At 44.5% G+C, this 19,560-nt stretch overlaps 1 protein-coding gene across 27 annotated transcripts in view; it reads right to left on the reverse strand.

Annotated features, from left to right (window-relative positions):
* Positions 1-19,560, reverse strand: part of Ank3 (ankyrin 3) — a 571,679-nt gene that overhangs the window by 44,578 nt on the left and 507,541 nt on the right. For 14 of the 27 annotated variants that reach the window (XM_060369385.1, XM_060369384.1, XM_060369398.1 and 11 more), the window contains 6 exons: positions 17,773-17,879; positions 13,055-13,279; positions 10,117-10,271; positions 3,350-3,561; positions 1,444-1,651; positions 449-545 (listed from right to left, as the gene is read on the reverse strand). In XM_060369385.1, the coding sequence (XP_060225368.1) occupies positions 449-545; positions 1,444-1,651; positions 3,350-3,561; positions 10,117-10,271; positions 13,055-13,279; positions 17,773-17,879 (1,004 nt within the window). Of the gene's footprint in view, positions 1-448; positions 546-1,443; positions 1,652-3,349; positions 3,562-10,116; positions 10,272-12,423; positions 12,523-13,054; positions 13,280-15,735; positions 15,769-17,772; positions 17,880-19,560 lie in introns of all 27 variants that reach the window. The other 13 variants (XM_060369399.1, XM_060369391.1, XM_060369387.1 and 10 more) reach the window with 2 other exon arrangements.

Raw genomic sequence — 19,560 nt, forward strand, 5'->3', positions numbered from 1 at the left:
CCAGAATAAACTCAAAGGAACTTACAGCGAAGAACATCAGAGGCCGGGATATGACTCCCTGGCGGAGCAAATGTTTTGGCATGTTTATCCCCAACATCCCAAAATAACCATATTGTGAAATGAGATGAAAAATATGAGTCTAATAGAGCCTAAATCAAGCGTTACAAACTTGCTCATTTAAATGGCAACAATATTTACTTTCTACCAAGCAAAAGGCAGTTTATTCCTCAACAATAATTTTTCTGAGCAAACATCAAAGATCTTCTATCCTCTTCCATAAAATTAAAAAAAGAAATAAATTATATATACATATTTGTATGTATATTGCATATATATATATAAACACACACACACACACACACACACACATTTGACAGTAACATTTTTTTGTCCTCCCAAAAGTGAGAAAATGGATTCCATGGGTCTCCTGGAACTTGTGCTTCCATACCTGGCTGAAACATTGGTTGTGAACGACACACAATCCTTTATGAACGTGAGAGGGGTTGTTCCTGTGATGTCTTCCCACTGAGCTGGCGAGGTGCCTCCTGGGAACAGCAGAGACAGGGTGACTCCATCACATCCCCGCAGACTAACCGCCCATTGCCAGCTGCTCCCCTCGCAGTCACTAACTGGCCAGCCACAGTGCTTCCGCTTCTGCAGCGTGGCAAAGGAGACGGCCTCTGCTCTCCTTCACACTCTCACCTGCTAACTGCCTAGATCACGAGGGATGGTTTAGGTTTGGGGTGGTTTATTAAGCGTGTCATCATTGCAGTTTGTCACTGCAAAGACTTCATAGCTTCAGGTGTGTGTGTGTGTAAGCATGTATATATGCTATGCTCATGTGTCATAGTGTGTGTGTGTGTGTGTGTAGTTCAGAACTGGGCTCAGTTCCTCTACTGTGTGGGGTCTGGGTACTGAACTCAGTTTGTCAGGCTTATTTGCAAGTGCCTTTTCTTGCTTAGCCATCTTTTTTGGGCCTGAGGTCTGGATTCCAGGTACTTCCCATAAAATGTGTCCCAAGGCCCCGCCCGTTGAGCATGCTGCATGGTGCTGGTGAGCACAGCTGGTTGACACCAATGGCATCCTCACTACTTCCTAACCCTTCAGACCCTGGAGGACCCTCCCCTGGAGCTCATTCATTTTCCCCCCTTGCTCAAAGGATGCTGCTAGAGTCATTACCATTGTCATGGTTGCCAGGATATTCCCCTAAGCACTCCAGTAGGGTGGGTGACACTTCGGTGATTCTAAAAGGGCTTGAGTACTAATACACGGATATCAGGAAACCACCCTGAGTTTCAAACACACCAGGAGCCCAGTTCCTAATGGAAATTCTCCCAGGGATCAGCAATGAGAGGATGGAAGAAAGCACTTGACCTATTCCTTGTTCTCTACTCTGGGTGTCACTGCAGACAGACGGGAGTCACCACCGGGAAGGACCCACACCTGTGATGCTGCAGAGGAGCCGCAGGTTGGGTGTGGTATCCCCCTTGTAGCCGTTGGTCACGCCTTCTCCCGAGGGTGGGGGAACCGGAATGGTCATGGTGATGGGCTTATGGAACTTCCTCCTCCGTGGCTCCACAGTCACAATGGGGCTAAACGTTGCTTTGTTTCCGAGGATTTTTTTCACAATTTCTTCTGGTACCGGCTGAGCCTACAGGCAAAGAGGGGGAGAGGGGGAGACACAAAACACCTTAAATAAAAGAAGACTTATTACTTTTTTTTTTAAATCAGAAGATGCAGTTTTTAATTGAGAACGGTGCTTGGACACTTGATGACAAAATCCATGTCCGCCTTTATTCTTTTTCTCACTGTTACAGGGAGGCAGAGAAGCGAAAGGACGGGAACGTGGGCAGCAGTGGTCTACTCGGGGAAATAGATGGTACTGGCTTGCCGGAAGGAGAGTGCGCCAAACCGCAGAGCAAAGAGGAGGGAGGCAAGAGTGACCTCAGTATATGTCAGCCCTGTGCAGGATGCGCCAAAAGGCCTCACAAAAATCGCCTTGTACAAAATACACAAATCAATAACAAGTGAGGCTCTCAGAGGGACGGGCCGATACATAATTCAGAGGTATGAGTTCTGCTCAACCAGGCTTAACTTACTCCGCTTGGTGTCTCTGGAGTCTGGTGAAGTGGTTCAATATGGGGGCCAGGTGACAGGAACCCCACCAACAAAATAGGGTTTTACAATTCAGTGTGTTTACCTATAACCCCCACACCCCTACCTGTTGAAATGAGATTCCAGCCTTACAAAGAAAAGCTAATCTTCAATTCAACTTTTAATTATTACGGCAACAACAGAAATGATCGTCTCATCATTTTCAGTTTAGGTTAGTTCATAAAGAAAAATAAAGAGTGACAGCGTGGGGCTAGAGAGATGGCTCAGTGGTTAAGAGCACTGTCTGTTCTTCCAAAGGTCCTGAGTTCAATTCCCAGCACCCACATGGTGTCTCACAACCACGTATAATGAGATCTAGTGCCCCCTTCTGGTGTGCAAGCATACATGCAGACAGAGTACTGTATAAATAATAAATAAATAAATCTTTAAAAAAAGTAAGAGAGTAAAAAACCTGAAATGAGTAAATATAAGAAAGATCACTTTTTTGCCAAGATTTCCAGTCGACTCTCTAAACCCAAACAAGATCCAACTGGTTTGGACCGAGACCAGCATTTACGAAGTACTTGAGCTCAAATGTGAGCAAGTTTCAGTGCAGAAGTGACAGGTTCTACACCAAGCTGCAGTTTGCTGCTCTGTACACAGAGAGCGAGGAGCCACAATGAGAGGGATATCTTCAAAATGAAACCAACGGAGACTACGTGACTGTGTCTGTGTGTGTGTATGTGTGTGCGTGTGTGTGCGTATGTACACTTGTGTGCAGAGGCCGGAGGTCTTCAGGTAATGGTCCTCAAGTGCCCTCTGCCTTATTTTCTGAGACAAGGTCTTTCACAAAATCTGGAGCTATCAGTTTGTCAAGACTGGATGGGACCCTCCTCACTTCCCCCATATCCACCGCATGCCACCACACCTAGCTTTTTCTTTTTCTTTTCTTCTTCTTCTTCTTTTTAAAATGGGAGCTCATTTGAAAACTCAGTGTCAAATGCACAGTGCTCATGCTTGCTCAGAAAACATTTACCGACCAAGCCACGTCCCCAAACCCCGACTGAGACTTTTAAAAAGAAAAACGCTACAATACGTGACCTCATTTGACTGGTCCAAAAGCTAACTTTACATTTGACACTTGGCATCTGAGATAAGTTAACAATCCCCAAACAGCCTAATTACCAAGAGCATGAATTACTGCCATGCTTCCGGAGCAAGGCGTGCCCAGGAGTCAGTGCTTTGGGCTCCGTACCTGGAGACCCACTCGGATCCTTTTGGTTAAGGCACCCTCCGGGAAAGACGCCTGGACGAGGGGCACGGTCGTGCTGCTCAGGATCCCACCTTCAGGACCAATCTGGTTGCTCTCCTGCTTAATCCGGGAAACCACGGCAAAATACTGGGGGAAATCCTTCGTGATGATCCGGCAGATGCGCTTCGTCCCCAGCTCTTCCGGGCTGTCTAGCTCTGGAAGACAGGAAGGATGAGGAGCCCTGAGCATCTGCCTTTGCACCAGCCACCCGGATACCTACCGGTGTTTAAGAAACGTTTCTGAAAACTGCTTATCAATGACAGTGCCCTTCTGCCGCCTGTGGATCAAGATGTAGATAGAACTCTCAGCTCCTTCTCCAGCATCGTGTCTGCCTGCACCCGGCCGTGCTCCCCGCCATGATGATAATGGACTGAACCTCTGAAACTCTGGCCTTCTTAGTCTGGAATGGACTACAATCCAGAGATGGGGGACACACCGGTGACCCATATCTTGAAGCCGGAAGACACATGCTTTAGATCTGGAGCTATGTCACACTCACACCCGTGGGAATCCCTCGCACGGCGGTTCTCGACCTTCCAAACGCTTCGACCCTTTAACACGGTTCCTTGTGGTGTGGTGACCCACCCCCAACCACCACAGGATCATTTCCGCTGCTGCTTCGTCACTGTAATTTTGCTACCGTTATGAATCATAATGTAAACATCTCATATGCAGAATGTCTGATAGGTGATTCCTAAAGGGGGGGGCAGGGTAGAAGTTTGCCAGAGGGGTCACGACCCACAGGTTGAGAATGGCTTTCTGGTCCTTACACAGCGTAAGAAACAAGTACAGTATGTTAACAAGATAGGCTCTGGGTTCCACCCGAGATATTCTGACTTGACTGTCCTATACTAGGGCCTGAAAGTCTGCCTTTCCCCCTCCCAGTTCAGAAGAGCTTATATTTAACATGTTTGGAAGGAAGGTCTTCGTGGACGCTCAGCCTCTACCTGCCCTGAGAACCCAGAAGCTGGAGAGGTGGCTCAGGGGTTAGGAGCACGTCTGCTTTTCCAGGGGATCTGAGTTCGACTCCTAGCACCCACGTGTGCTGGTGCCTCTGCTCTTAAGGGCTGTTTGTGACCAGGATGGTGTGAGTGTGAAGTCTAACGGAAGAAATACAGATGTCCCCACTGATGGTCATAACATGTAGCTGCTGGCAAATCCACATGCACAGACCATCTGAGAGTGGGAATTACGAGTGCTGGTTTGCTTTGGCTCTGTTTTCATTTCCTAAGTATCAGGCTTCCGAGACTATTCTGGAACATTTTCCTTTTCTTTTGCTATGCAAAAGTCTTCATTCAGTTGATTTAAAATGTCAGTTAGGGAAACAGATTGAAAATACATAAACATTTTGTTGTAATTTGTTCTGGGATTTTGAAATAAATTGCTATTTGTTTATCAGGCACTTCAAATGCAATCTTGAGTTGAAGATTTCAAAATAGTTACTACCATATCATTCCAGCAGATGGCGCCATGTACTGTGCACATAATGCACAGCTCCGTATTTCTTCCCTGCTCATCAATGACTTGGCACTTCTAAAATTATCATTTGTCTCAAGCTTGATAAAGTTAAAAATGTACTGTAGTCAAGGGCCAATTTTGAACCTAGAAATCTATTTCTTTGTCTGTTTGTTTTGGTTTTTTTCGAGACAGGCTCTCTCTGTTTTTAGCCTTGGCTGTCCTGGACTCACTCTTTAGACCAGGCTGGCCTGGAACTCGGCCTGGAGATGGGCCTGCCTCTCAGAATGCTGAGATTACAGGCGTGCACCATTGTGCCCAGCTTGAAATCTATTTCTAATAAACTGTTGACAGAAACATATTTAGAAGTGGGTAGTATTCTTCTATCTAGTGTGGGTTGCATTTACACATTTTAATTTGTATTAGACCCACTACAGCCTCTAGCGTCCCCTGGCTATGGCGGGGACCGTGGGAGATAAACCATTTCTCCAGTGTTTCGATTTGTAAATTAGGGAGTGCTGAGGAGGAAGGGCCACATGCACCCAGGTCTACAAACAGCTCACTGGACCGGGCTTTGGAGGCACTGGGTTTAATTAAGGTTTTCCATTAAACCAATGGTGTGATGCCCTTCTTGGTGACGGGATGTGTGTATGTGGAGTTTGTTTACTCAGCGGCAGCATCTTTTCTTCTGCAAAGGCAGAGATAAGATCTCTGTCTGCTGCCAGAGATAAGAAACTGCCTCTGACACCTGAAACCTGAGTTGGTAAGGGCAGGTTCTCCACACCCAGAAAAACTCAGTGTCTTCTAGCAGCTTTCCTCAGCACAGCTTGGCCAACGTGTCTGCTTAGTTGACATAGCCACTGATGCTCTGGCTTGCGTAACCATAATAGGAACAGGGGCGGGGGAAGGCAGCATGGTGCAAGCATGGCCCCTGAGTTTGGATGCCCAGTACCCACTTAGAAAGCCGGGCATGGCCAGACATGCCTATGTAATCTTAGAACTGGGTGTCAGGAGGTGTGTGTATATATGTGTGTTTTCGTGTAAGGAGGGGAGCTGGAGCTTGCTGGTCAGCCAGCCTTGGTGAGAAACGGAAACCTCACTCCAGGTTCAGTGAAAGAGCCTGTCTCAAGGTGACAATGAGGTGTAGAGTGATACAGAGGGCCACTCTTGGAGTACAGTTTAAGGGTAGAGTTTATCGTGACAGGAAATTCATAGTAAGAGGAGCTTTGAGCAGCTGTATCCAGTCAGGAAGCACAGTGAATATTTGCAGTCAGTTTTCTCCTTTGATACAATCTCTGAACCCAGGGAATGGCGCCATTTGCTTTGAGACACCTCAGTTAACCTAATTCAGTGGGTAGGAGAGTTCTCTCACAGGGAAGACCAAGGACAAACAAATAATACCTCCCCCGTGTGCCTGAAAGCTTGCCTCTGGGTGATTCCCAATCCTGGGAGGGCAAGAATTAACAGATGCTTCATTTGAGAATATGGAGAGGCGAGTGTGTACAAGAAAGGCATCTGGGCATGAAAGAGCCCAGGGCTTGGTAATCTACATCTATTTACTAGTTCTTGACTGGGTAGTGGGAAGTGCTTGACCTGTCTGGAAAATGGTGTTCACTACTAGGAAGATACAACTCATTCAGGCAGATAGGCTGACCTGCAAAGGCCTTGAACAAATGGCGGGGGGAAGTGCTCCTTTGCCTTTAGGCCAGTGTCAGACTCCAGGTCGCCACGGATAGCTTATGCAGTGGCCGTGACCGTGAGCATGGAGTGAGTGAATGCTTCTCTACAGCAGGCGTTTCTGTACCAGCTCACCCAATGCCCATGAGGATGCCCTACAAGGATCCTTAAAGAGTGCGGTTAGATGGACGTTAAACAGATTGGTTATAGCCACACAACAGTGAACTGGCGAGGCCAGGATGGGGATTCTGGCCTCGAGGACTTCCACGATGCCAACGTCAACATCACACTGGGTAAATTACCCCCCCCCCACTGGGACCTGTGGTTCCTTGAAGTTACTCTAGCAATTAGTTTTGTGTGCACAGTGTAACTCTGCACGTTTTAAAACAATAATGGCCACCCGGCCTTTACAACTCCCCCCACACTTTTGGCATGTGTATGGGTTTACGCGTGTGTGCATGCAAGGTGAGGTCAGGCGTCTTCCCTGGATAGTCTCTGCTTTCTTGAAACAGGGTTTCTTTCTCAATCTGTAGCAGGCCAATCCTGGCTCGTCTAGCTGGCCGGTTTGCCTCTGTGGCTCCTTATCTTTGCCTCTTGAGTGTTTAGATTGCAGGCAGCTGGCAGGCAGGCCTGGGCAGGTTTTCAGGGGCTCTAGAGATCCAAACAGGAGACCTCATGCTTTTGTGTCCAGTGGTTTATTGACTGGGCACCTCTCCCCAGCTGCCACAACTGTCTTGCTTAGTAAAAACCAGCGTCTGGTTGATATTGACAAAGATGGCATTAAATACATTAAACATGAATATTTTTAGACAAGTGCCAGAGAAAGGCTGATTTATTAGAATATAGACTGTAAAACAGTACATGAAATGCACTTGTGGAGAAAGGAACATTAAAAGGAGACTTTTAAGTTGGGCAGTGGTTGCTCACCCCTTTAATCCCAGCACTTGGGAGGCAGAAACAGATGGATCTGAGTTCGAGGCGAGCCTGGTCTACACAGTGAGTTCCAGGACAGCCAGGGCTCCACAGAGAAACCTTGTCTCAAAAAACCAAAAAACACCAAAGGAGACATTCGTAATAAGCATGTTAGGGGGCGTCACTTGCCATGAACAGTGTGTAACTCTTATAACCAGAGAAACTATCAGGGTGAACACAGTAACAATTTGACTGATCCGTGTTCCCTCCATTCTTATTATTATATCTAATATATGACCAAAACTTTAAACATCTCTCTCTAATGGGCTAGAGTGCGTGACTCTTTAAATGTGGAATCATTTTCATGTCTTTTCTTCGTTGTGTAAAATGGAACCAAAGTTTCACCTGGTCTTTAAAAGTGGAGTTAAGAAACTCTACCTGCCTAGCAGCAATGTGCACGCGCTGAGATGATGTAGATTCATTGACTATATCACGGACTTACAAGGGGTTTTCCGGGCTCAATCCTGACCAAATGTCATCCGGATCAAATCTAGAGGTTTCTACAACTTCCCCCGCTGGCTTCTCTTCCTTCTCATAGGACATGTAATGTGAAAACACGTGGGATGTAGCTGTAATTCTAAGTGTCAGCCCTGTCCCTCTGCTTAGCAAGGCAAACGGGGAAAGTTCCTGGGGTCTATGATTGACTGCTTTGTGGTCTGTTAAGTAAGAATAAGATGGAGCCTGAGAGTTGGCTCAGTGGATATGGATACTTGTTCTTGCTGTGAAAGGCTCAGGTTCAATTGCCAGAACCCATAGGGAGGCACACCACCTCCTTAGGCACCAAGCACATATGTGGTACAAAGACACACAGGCAAGCAAAACACTCATACACATATAATAATAATAATAATAATAATAATAATAATAATAGAATAAGATTTCCAAGCTTGCAAGCTATGCTTTCTTTAGAAACTTCCACAAGGAAAGGCACTGATTTTTCAGTGTACATTCAACAGTTTCCTTCTACCTCCATGTATAGGCATCTTTCTTTACATTGCATACTTGATGGGAACTCAATCCTATAGCGAAGTTTTGGTATGTCACTTTTTTTTTCTATAGATGAAAACAATGGTGACAATAACTGATATTTACTAAAAGCTTAAGGAATATATTTTGTAAAGGCTTCACATAATTATTTATCCATCTTAATGGTAACTCTATAAAAGTAAAGAGAATAATTTCTATTTCTAGACTCCCATGGGTCCGGGCACTTGCTCAATCATTCCTTGTTGTTTTTTTGTTTTTTGTTTTTTGTTTTTTTACTTGTTTGTTTTTTGGAGACAGTTTCTTGTGTAACCCAGGCTGATCTCAAACTTACAGATATCCACCTGCCTCTGCCTCGCTGAGTGCTAGGATTACAGGCATGCGCCACCATGCCTGGCTACTCAATCATTCTTTAAACACCCCAAATCTGTTTACCTCCACGGTCCATAGCCCGAACCCCTAAGAGGTCCCAGAAGATGACTCCCAAACAGAAAGAATCAAATGATAAAAGAGGTGGTTTTGATTTTATGGACCAGATCTCTTCCGATGTTATGTAAAACACCCGTGGAATCTGTCCCAGATAGGAAGTAAAGTCACAATGACAGCTGGCACTTCTTTCCACTTTCTGGCACTTTCTTTTCATTTACTAGAAAAACTGATAATGGTTCTAAGCATCACAAACCCCCAAGAAGGCGTGTGATCCAGGCATGGGTGGCACACACCTGAAATCTTAGCAAGGAGGAGGTGAAGGCAGGAGGATCAGGTACTCAAGGACACAGGCTCCATGCAACCCTATCTTAATGCCTGGAGATGCTCCCGTAAAGGAGAGAGGTTTGTGAAAGAGGCCTGTAGCCACACGCTAGCCTCACTGGCTCAAAGAATAAGACATCCAAACAAACATACAGACTCCGGCAAGTTTTGAAACATTAAAAAAAAAAAAAACAAAAAACAAACATTATGGCTCAAGAGACTGTAAAAATGTGTATGAACGATGTCAAAGTTAAGAAAAAATGGAATAGGAAATTCCAAAAATATATTGTGTATGCTCATGCTGCATGCAAATGTTATAGACTCCCACTAGATTTTTTGTTTGTTTTTTACCCTTGTGTTACTCTTTTAACTAAAAAAAGCCTTCTTAGTTCCTGGAAAGGTTGATAAATTTGGTTAAAAATTTTAAAAACTGGGGCTGGAGAGAGATGGCTCAGGAGTTGAGACCACTGGCTGCTCCTCTAGAGTTCCTGGGTTCAGTTCCCAGCATCCACATGGCAGCCCACAAGTATCTATAACTCCAGTTCCAGGGGACCCATGGCACCAGGCATGCATACAGTACACATAACTGTGCCCTGCAGGCAAAACCCCCATACACCTAAGAGAGTAAAGTAAATAAATCTTAAAAAAATAAATTAAAAGACCCACGAGGATTTGTCCATCTGAACTGCAGTGGTGCTTGGAGCGTATGGAGTCGGCATAGTCATGCCTCGGGTATGGGAAAGAGATGCTAAGGACCCTGGGTCCCAGCATGTGCCACTCAAGCAGTACTTCACTCCCTCGGTCCCTTGTTCTCTGTCTGTCCATGTCCACAGCACTGAGGAGCATCGAGGGGACTCGAGGGGCCTCGTTACCTTCATCCATGCCATTCAGCAGCTCCGTGAGGTCTTCATTTTTGCTGTCAAACTGATGCTCCTTCCAGGTCTCGCCATTTTCGCTCCGAAGAACAATGAGTTCCCTCTCCTTTCCTCTCATGGACCCGAAATGAGGGATTTCCACTATGACAGGGCTAGAAGACAAAGGGCCACATCATCATCATCATCATCATCTCAAGCTAAACGCATCTGTAGTAGAATACTAAAAGGAAAAGTCCCATTAACGGTATCGAGTTGGGAATCAGAGGTGCCGTTTGGGTTGGGAATGGTCTCAAAGCTGCAGAATCGTTGCTAAGTAAATAATGTCACAAGCCCAATAACATGCCATCATTCATTCAAAAACAGTTCTTGAAGGCCTTACTGTGTGTCAATTGTCAAATCGAATGGGGGGGATTAAACACATCTATCAATAGGAAATTTGAATAAAGGAATTAAACGAGACTAAAATAGGCCATAAAGAAAGAAAGGTGGTCCATTTTTTTACAAATAAAAAAACCCTAATGGGTACATTGTAAGGGATGCTAATGAGTTAAAAGGACACAGACATTTGTTTAAAAAAAGAAATTTGCCCTAATTTAGAAAGTCATTTCTCTACTCTTTTTTTTTCTCTCTCAGCAATAAAACAGACATTGCCTTAGTCTAGTCACTCGATGGCTTGCATGGCTTTGCAGTTAAAACAGTTTCTCTGATTGTTCCATTTGTGAATAGATGAAGGGCTTCATTGCCTGATCTGACTACCACATATACTGGATACTGGGACATTCTGCATGGAAGTTTGAAACTGTCATAGGAAGAAGTTAACTCCCGACAGTGTCCTTTCTCAAACAAATGAAAGAGAATGGCTGTGAATTGTAGATTACCAATCAAGTCATGGGAAATTCATTTGGTCAAGTTTTACAGAATTATATATAAATCCTAGGAAAGATGGATGGGAGTGAGCAGACCACAATCACACACAGTTTATGTAGTTGGATTGTGCAACTTTATCGGGTGATGCTTAATAGACAGTATCATTGTTCTCTCTAAAGGCTGTGTGTATCCTGTCTTAACCTAGCTGTTTGTACATAGTAGCAACAGACAGAGGCTTCACTAGGCCGAGCATAAAGAGAGATTGTCATAAAGAGCGAAACCCCAAGTAAAACATGAGCATCGGATTACTTATAAAAGTATTCATTTAAAATGAGACTGATAAATATCGTGACTTTACTTTTGGCAAACCAATTATAAATAATTCAAATTCAGATTCAAATATATATATATATATATATATATATATATATATATATATATATTAATAATGTCTTCATTCTTTAACAGGGAAAACCATGGGCAATTGTTCCTAGCAGTGTTAATAATGTTATTATGAAAGTTCCCATAATTTAAAAGCAGCCGGTATAATTGGACACGAGGTAACATTTTATCTTTTGAGAACAAGACACAATCTTTGCAGGTTAAGGTGTCCAGTGCTATCTCTGTGGCTTTGTGGAGGACACTCAGCAATGCTGGAGAGAAGGTAGGAGCAGGGTCTTTGACCGAGAGGACAGCCAAGCAGGACAGTTCATAACAGGCTTTTCATGCAGACTGCCAAGGCAAAAACAGTCAGACAAACAATGATACATCGCTGCTTAAACGAGACGAAAGGCATTCAATAACTCAACGGACACCCCCCCCCACAGCTACCCGCAGGCACATTTTTTTTTAAATAGCTTGTGTTCTTGACACATTCAAAATCATCTCACTCACTGGTTGATTTCTTTTTCTTCTCAAAGCCCATAAAGATTACACTTTACCACAGGTGCTTCCCAAGTCTAATCACACACACATACACACAGACATACAGACACACACACACACACACACACACACATCCACATACACAAAGCATTGATTGTGGCAAACATTGATTCAAAGTCTGCAGATACCTTCTCTTAACACTGGTTAAAATGAGACGTTTGGTCGAGTTTTAATAAATACACAGAGAAGAAACATTTCAAATTAAGGGAGGGTGGACAGATGCACAAAGTGAGTGGAATGCTTGCGGTGAGTCCCACATGCTTCAAAAGCACAAGAGAGCGGCAGCGTCACGGTGAGTCAAGCCACTATGGGTGTGATCTTTCAGTGACAGACATCGACTGAAAGTGTTAGAAAGAAAAAACAGAAAAGAAAACCGAAAAAGAAGAACAAACTGAAGACAAGAATAAGACCATGGGTGTGACAGAAAAGAAAACTGAAAGTGGAAAGAAAAAAAAATTGTAGACATTCTGATCTTGTCTATGAAGATCCTACCCAATAAATTTTGTTCCTTGAGGCCCAAGCTGCAGGATTCGGCTAACCAAGCTCTCGCCCTCATTTACAGGGGGAGGATGGGTGGGAAGGTGCAGTTTACTGAGCAACATCCATGCAGCAGGAAGAGAAACGAGAAGGGGAGATGGTGAACACGCTGTCCATCACGACAGAGCCTGCCTGCTTTGCCACGTGCCACCTCAGACAACGGAGCAAATTTAGTTTTCCTCCTTGTACAACGCCACGGCGGATTATGTCTCAAAGAGTTATCGTTAAAGAGACATGTCCCCAAGGTGGTCACTGATGCAGTGAGCTGACATCATTCCACCTGTCACGTTTTCTAGGGATGGTGCCTTGACTTGCTCGGGAGACAAAGACCTCGGGGATCCACGCACCCGTGGGCAGGGCAGAAAGCATGCGTCTCGGTTAGTAAGAGCATTGGCATTGGCCAGGGACGGAGTTAAGAAACCCGCAGCCTATTACGCAGCTTGGTGACCTTTGACACCACACCCGAGTCCCCAGGGAGGTCCATCAAGCCGCTTTCAGAGTTAATGTCTTGAGTTAGCAAGTACTAAAGAAAAAAAAAAATCAAAGATGTGGTGAGAGGACCAAAGTGAAAACTGGGGAAACTTACCCTAAAAATTGTGCCCCCGCAGGACCCATTTCTACCAGCCTACTGGCTAATCCCTCTCCTTCCACCATGGGGGGTGGGTTGGCCAGTTTATGTCTCTTTACCAGGCGGCACGTGATGCGGGTAGGGGCCGTACACTTGCGTGGGGGGATGATGATCCGCATCCCGTGATGGCGGCTTCCTCGCATGGAGCCCCCTCTCGCGTCCACCATAAAGCTAACCAGAAACCTGTGGGGGAGGGAGGGGGAAGATCAGACTGGCATCACAGACAGAAGTAAAACTTGGCACGGAGTTTGAAATTCAGTGTCAGGGTACGAGCACAGGCAGCCGGTGCCTTCTCCAAAACAACAGTTGGAAGTTACTGCTGTGGAGTCCCATCAGGCATGCACAGAACTCAGACTCAGGGCCAACAAAGATGGGTGTCGGTGGAAGGAGGCTCCCTCCCAGGAGGCAAGGAAGCGAGCAGAGGCACAGAGAAGGAACAGCGATACTCTTCAAGTTGGAATTAAAATTATCTAACAAAGGGATAGAAAAAAAAAAAGGCCCGCCACTCTCTGTAGTCTTTGAAGATGGCTTAAGGGACAGACAGTCAAGGGTCATTTTCACTCTTCCTAGTTGCTCTTCTAACCTGCTTATGGGACCTCACTCCGGTACACATAGGATGAAACTCCACAGCGTAGCATAGAAACATGACTTGTGACAAAGGGACATCCACTCATACCAACACACCTAACTTTTGTCAAGGTGACACAACAAAAATAAGATAAAAACAAAAGCGGTGACTAGGTTTGCTAAGATTTTGATGGAAAGGGATTCAATCTTTTCAATGACCATTTAAAAAAAAAAAAGAAGCTATAAAGCTATTAAAATCATCTTTATTTGACTATGCCACATGGCAATACAGGTAGAACTTAAATGTTATTTCTGAGAGCGTCTGTGTCATCGGCCTTTAGGTCAAAGCTAAGAAGGAAAATGTTTTTCTGTATGGAGCTGTATCAGCGGAAAGCCTTTGCTATCAGTGATGGGCAGGCTGCTAAACACAAACCAACAGACAGATGGCAACACAAACACATTCTTATGTGCTGATTTTTACAGCTGAAAAGGCACGTGTACCCTATAGTATTATCTTAAGGGAAAAAAAAAGAATCCTATCCATCAAAAGTCTTTTCTATGTAATTATCTAAGCATGGCGCTAACGTCCCGCCAGCAGGTTTGAAGCCCCTGCGTAGCTGTGCGTTTTCTGGCAAACGGAGACTTCTTCAGGTACACTGGCCTAAAATCCCCACAGATGCAGCCATGGGGTGGAGAGATCCCTTCGGCTGAGGGTATTTCCAGAGTCAGCTGGGCACCAGTGAAGTGGACTCACCCACCTTCTGCTCAATTTTTGGGTTAACTACTTTTCTCTCTGCTGTTTCATGCACTCGCTATTTATTACTCTAGCTATCTTGAGAGATTTTTTTTTTCTTTTTTGCCTCTAGAATACTTAAGTCAGGAGAGGAAAAGGCTGTCTCAAAAATAAGGAGACAATTAAAACACTCTCTACTCAAAGAAAAGAGTTATCTGCTTCTATTCACCGTTCAGGCTTCCATGGGAATTATTTCCAGTGCAAAATGTCCTGTAGCTCCTTTGAAATTGTTCTGAAGTGCTTAGCTGTCTTAGATACACTCATATTATATACTACCTGCGTGTGCACACGTGGGCATCAGCTGTTGTCAGTCACAAAAGGCGCTAAAGCAAGACAGTAAAGTCTGGGACAAGTAATTAGTAGCGAAGATCAGCTGTCGCTGGGTGTAGGAAGGGCTCAGCACAAGCTCTGGGCTCGAAATCAGGCTTGTGCTGCAGTGCAAACGCGCACTAGAGTGTTCGCCTGGATTAGGGACGTTAGGCTGACGACAGCGGAGCTTTAGCAATGCAGAGAGCAACTTCAGATTGGGCCAGTGTATTCACCGCCTGACCCTCGGGGCCCAGCAGAGTCGCAGCACACAGAAAACACATAAAGTAAATGTCTACTCAGTCCATCTATGAATAAGCTTCCGTTTCGAGTGCATAGGCATGGCACAGGGGAGACGTGGCTACTAAGAGTAATGAGTGGATGGGCGGACGGAGATACAGGGTGATATTCAGCTGAGTGGTCTCAAGGTGGCATACAAGGGTTATTCTGGCTAGTATCAGACCGTGGCATCCATCACAATAAATGGAGCGAATGCTTCAGGGGGATTTGAAGGATAAACCAGAAAAGAACCTCCCAACCGAGCCCTCCTCAGAGTACATGGCGCACGGTTGGAGCTTTCAACCATTTGTTCCTCTAAAATCTTTAGTTTCATAGAACTAATGGATGGAGGAAAAGTGGGAAATGGATTAACAGGACGAGAGCGTTCCAAAACACTGTGGGATGCAGTGATTTGTCTTCTAGACTTATATTCTGTACAAGAGCTGGGCAAAACCCAAACGACATGCAACGCGAGTTGGAGAAACACACACAAAGGTGATGCTTCAAAAATCTCTTCATCGCGTTGCTGTTCGGATTACATCACGAGTGCCACAGTGGCCCTACAGCTGCTAGGCGGAGGCGTCTAGCTTCTCAAAAGGCAGGGTGACGAGTGCGGACACACTACAGACACTGACGCCATCTAAACCGAGGGATGTCACATAAATGGGAAATACACAAAGGACACGGTTGTCACCTTGAGTCATACTGAGGCAGCGGAGACGAGCAGCTGCAAAATAATTTAGAAAGCAAATGGGAGAAATTAATGTACGGTCATTAGAAGCAAGCAGCAGACAATGTCAATGACAAGCAAAAGGAAGAACTCAGGAAATGGAACCACGGCACTTAGCATTTGTGGGACAGCCTGAAACAAGCCTTTGCCTTAGACGCTGCGCGGCCCGGGCCGCAGACCTAGCATCGGGGTTTGCAGTTCCAAGTGGGACTTCTCTGGCCGTCATTACCTTTGCTGTGTGTGTGTCTCTGTCTAAGAGAAGTTAAAGGAATATACCCTGATACATTTATTAGTTTCATGTGTGTATATGATGTACGTGTGTATAACATATATACATATATACACGGTTTGTGTGTGTGTGTGTGTGTGTGTGTGCGTGTGTGCGTGCGTGCGTGCACGCGAGCCACAGTGCACACTGATTCTTAGTTTCCACCTTGTTTGAAGCAGGGCCTGTTCCTCTCTGCTGCAATCGCCAGGCCAGCTGGCCAGCCGCTTCCAGGGTTTCTTTTGTCTCTGCCTCTCATCTATCTCTAGGAATGCTGGGATTACAGGTGCTGCTGCTGCTGTGTCGGGCTTTCCGTGGATTGTGTGGATCTGGACTCCAGTCCTCATATTTGCCCAAGTGCTTTATCCGCAAAGCCACCTCACCAGCCCAGCATTTATTATTTTAGCAATCATTTTTTTTTTCCTCTCGCCTATTTCTATGGTTATCAGCTATCTCACAGGGGAATTACCTGCTAAAGACTGCAGCATCTAAAAGCACACTGACGACCAACTCGCTTGCCACAGTGGGTCCCTATTTCGTCGTCTGCCGTGAGACAGGGATGCAGAACTCTTTAACGTAGTTCCTGTCAGCACGTCTGGGTACACAGATTGGTATGTGACGTTCTCAAAGTAGATTCATCTTCTTTTAAGTGTCATTTCTTTCTTTTTTTTTTTTTCTAATTATAACCTAATGGGACATGGCTGCAACTTTACTTCAGGGATGCAAAAGGTGCCAACGTCAACTGGAAGCTTTCGAGTTTACAGTTCCTTTTTAAAAATGGCATCGTGTGAAACGAAACATATTGGAAATGGGCTGATAGCAGACAAGGAGAAACTGCAAAAAAAAAGCAGAGTGCACTGCTCATGGAAACACCAAATCAACTAGTGAGGTGAGTGGATGATACATTTGATATTTATGTGCATGTGTGCGTGTGTGTGTGTGTGTGTGTGCGCGCGCGTGGTTGATGCCCGTGGTTATAGGTGGCTGAGCATGTTCCTGTGTGTTCGTGCATGATGAGTGTGCTCCTATGCACATGTCCATGTGGAAGCTAGAGCTCAGCCTCGAGTGCTGTTCCTCCGGCCATGTTTACCTTGCGTTTTTGAGGCTGAGTTTCTCTTTGACTTGGAACTCAGCCCACACATGGGTGTGGGTAGTTGCAGTGCAGAGCCAGGGATCTGGCCCTCTGCCCTGCCTCTCCAGCCCGGGCCTTACAGGTGGGAGCTACCACACCCGACCTCTTTTTAATGTGGGTTCTGGGGAATCAAAACCCCTGTCCTCATACTTCTGTGGCAAACACTACTGACTGAGCCATTTCTCCAGCTCAACATTGAATAATTTTATAGTGAAGAAAAATTAGATACATAATGAAAAAAAGCCCCATTTGAGAAAAAATAGTTAAGAATAATAACTGTTAGATCTTTTTCGTTGGAAAGGGATTTTAAAGATTTAAAGAAGATCACAACAGTCAGGAAATTTGCTGTATCGATAATCAATTGTTTGCTAATATCAGTAATCAATTGTTTTCGGATACTCTGCTTTTAGGAATAAAAGCAGACAGACTTGTCCCCAAAATACTTATTAAATGATTCACAAATGCAAACCACACACTCTCACAAATGAGCATATATTTCATAGGTGAATATACTTGTAGATATGGAGGTTTTCAAAATGCATGGATAACTCTAAATAATAAATGCAATGTGAGTGTAATGGAATAATGGCATGTGAGCACTTACCCAGAATGCACAGGGCTTGAGACCAAGTTCACATTATCTAACGTGTCTGCTGCCCAGCTGTAGTGTCTGAGGGAATCTGAATCAAACTCCCTCGTGAATGTTAGATGCTGAAAAATAAAACAGTGCACAACATCAGCCATCCACGTGAGATACCAGTTTGTTTGTTTTTTATACACACAAAATTTATCTATGTTTCTTTATAAGCCTGGATAAACATTCCATATAATCAATTTGCAAAGAAGATCATTTAAAAAATAAATAAAGAGTCAGTCGCGGTGGTACATGCCTGTAATCCCAGCACCCAGGGAGGAAGAGACAGGCGGATCTTTGTGAGTTCAAGGCCAGGCTGGTCTACAAAGGGAGTTCATGACAGCCAAGGCAACATAGAAAAACCCTGTCTTGAAAACTCCAAAATAAATAAATAGATAAATAAAGTATACTGATCAAATATTTCATGTGGAAATCCTAAGAAAGCACCCTAGCATTATCTGCAGGGTAAAGGAGACCTTGAGAAGTTAATTCGCATGCTTTTCACCAGTTCACTTCTGGTTCAAATTAATCCTACAACTTTAAAATCTTTCCCCCATTCTCAAAATACAGTCAATCTGAGTGACTCTGATACCTAAGGATCACTGTGGCTGACAACAGTCTAGTCTTCAGTAAAAAAAGCCTGCTGAAAATACAGAAACTCAGCTGGGAGTGGTAACGCATGCCTTTGATCCCAGCACTCAAGAAGGCAGAGACAGGTGGATGACTGTGAGTCTGAAGCTAGCCTGGTCTACAAAGGGAGTCCAAGAGAGCCAAGGCTACAGAGAGAAACCCTGTCTCAAACAAACAAACAAACAAACAAACAAACAGACAAGCAAAAACAACAAGAGGGAAAAAAACAAGGGGAAGAAAAGAAAGAAAGAGGGAGAGAGAGAGAGAGAGAGAAAGAAAGAAAGAAAGAAAGAAAGAAAAAGAAAAGAAAATATAGAAACTCTGAAGTAGTCGAAGGCAATGGGGACTGAGAGCAAAACTTCAGAGTAGAATATCTGGAAGTCTGCGTTTGACTTTTCTGTCATTTCTAACTTGGGACTGTTTGTTCATTGTGAATGTAGAATGTAGGTGTTTGTGTCTACAGAGATGGGCTGCCGAGGAAGAGAAAGCCCAAGAAAGTTATTATGGACAGTTGGGCAGCCTCAGGCATGCTGTAGTCTTCTAAGGACACAAGCTGAACTGTGAGGCCATGTAGAGAGGAAGCTGAAAATCTACATAGAAAAATCCCACCTAGGATGTGGGAGCCTGTCTGCAGTTTCATGAGAAAGTGGATGAACTTGTAGAACTCAAAATGGAAAATGGACCCAAAGATCATGCCAGGATTTCAAACAAAGATTCAGGAGGCTCCAAAGTACTTGTCTTATTGCAACAAAAATTTGATTGAATTAGAATGGCTCTTCAGGACAGGAGGAACAGCTCAGCAGTAAAAAAATAAATAAACAAATAAAATAAAATAAAAGGCTACAGAAGCCTGCTGTCCCAAGTTCAACCTCTCGAACCCACATAAAAAGCAAGATACATCTGTAATCCCAGCATTTCTACAAAGAGACAGGAGGCAGAAACAGGAGACACACGCATGCACATATACAACGCACACCGAAACAATATTAAAATTAAAAAGAGGAGAAAACACAAGACAACAAAGATCAACACAAGAGGTTCAAATTCTCCTCCACAAACCAACCAACAAACATTTCCAGAAAGCAAAAGGAGTAAAATGGAAGATAAAAAGGAAACAGCTCAAGGTCC

Source organism: Meriones unguiculatus, chromosome 16, assembly GCF_030254825.1.
Source record: "Meriones unguiculatus strain TT.TT164.6M chromosome 16, Bangor_MerUng_6.1, whole genome shotgun sequence".
Classification (NCBI taxonomy): Eukaryota; Metazoa; Chordata; class Mammalia; order Rodentia; family Muridae; genus Meriones; species Meriones unguiculatus.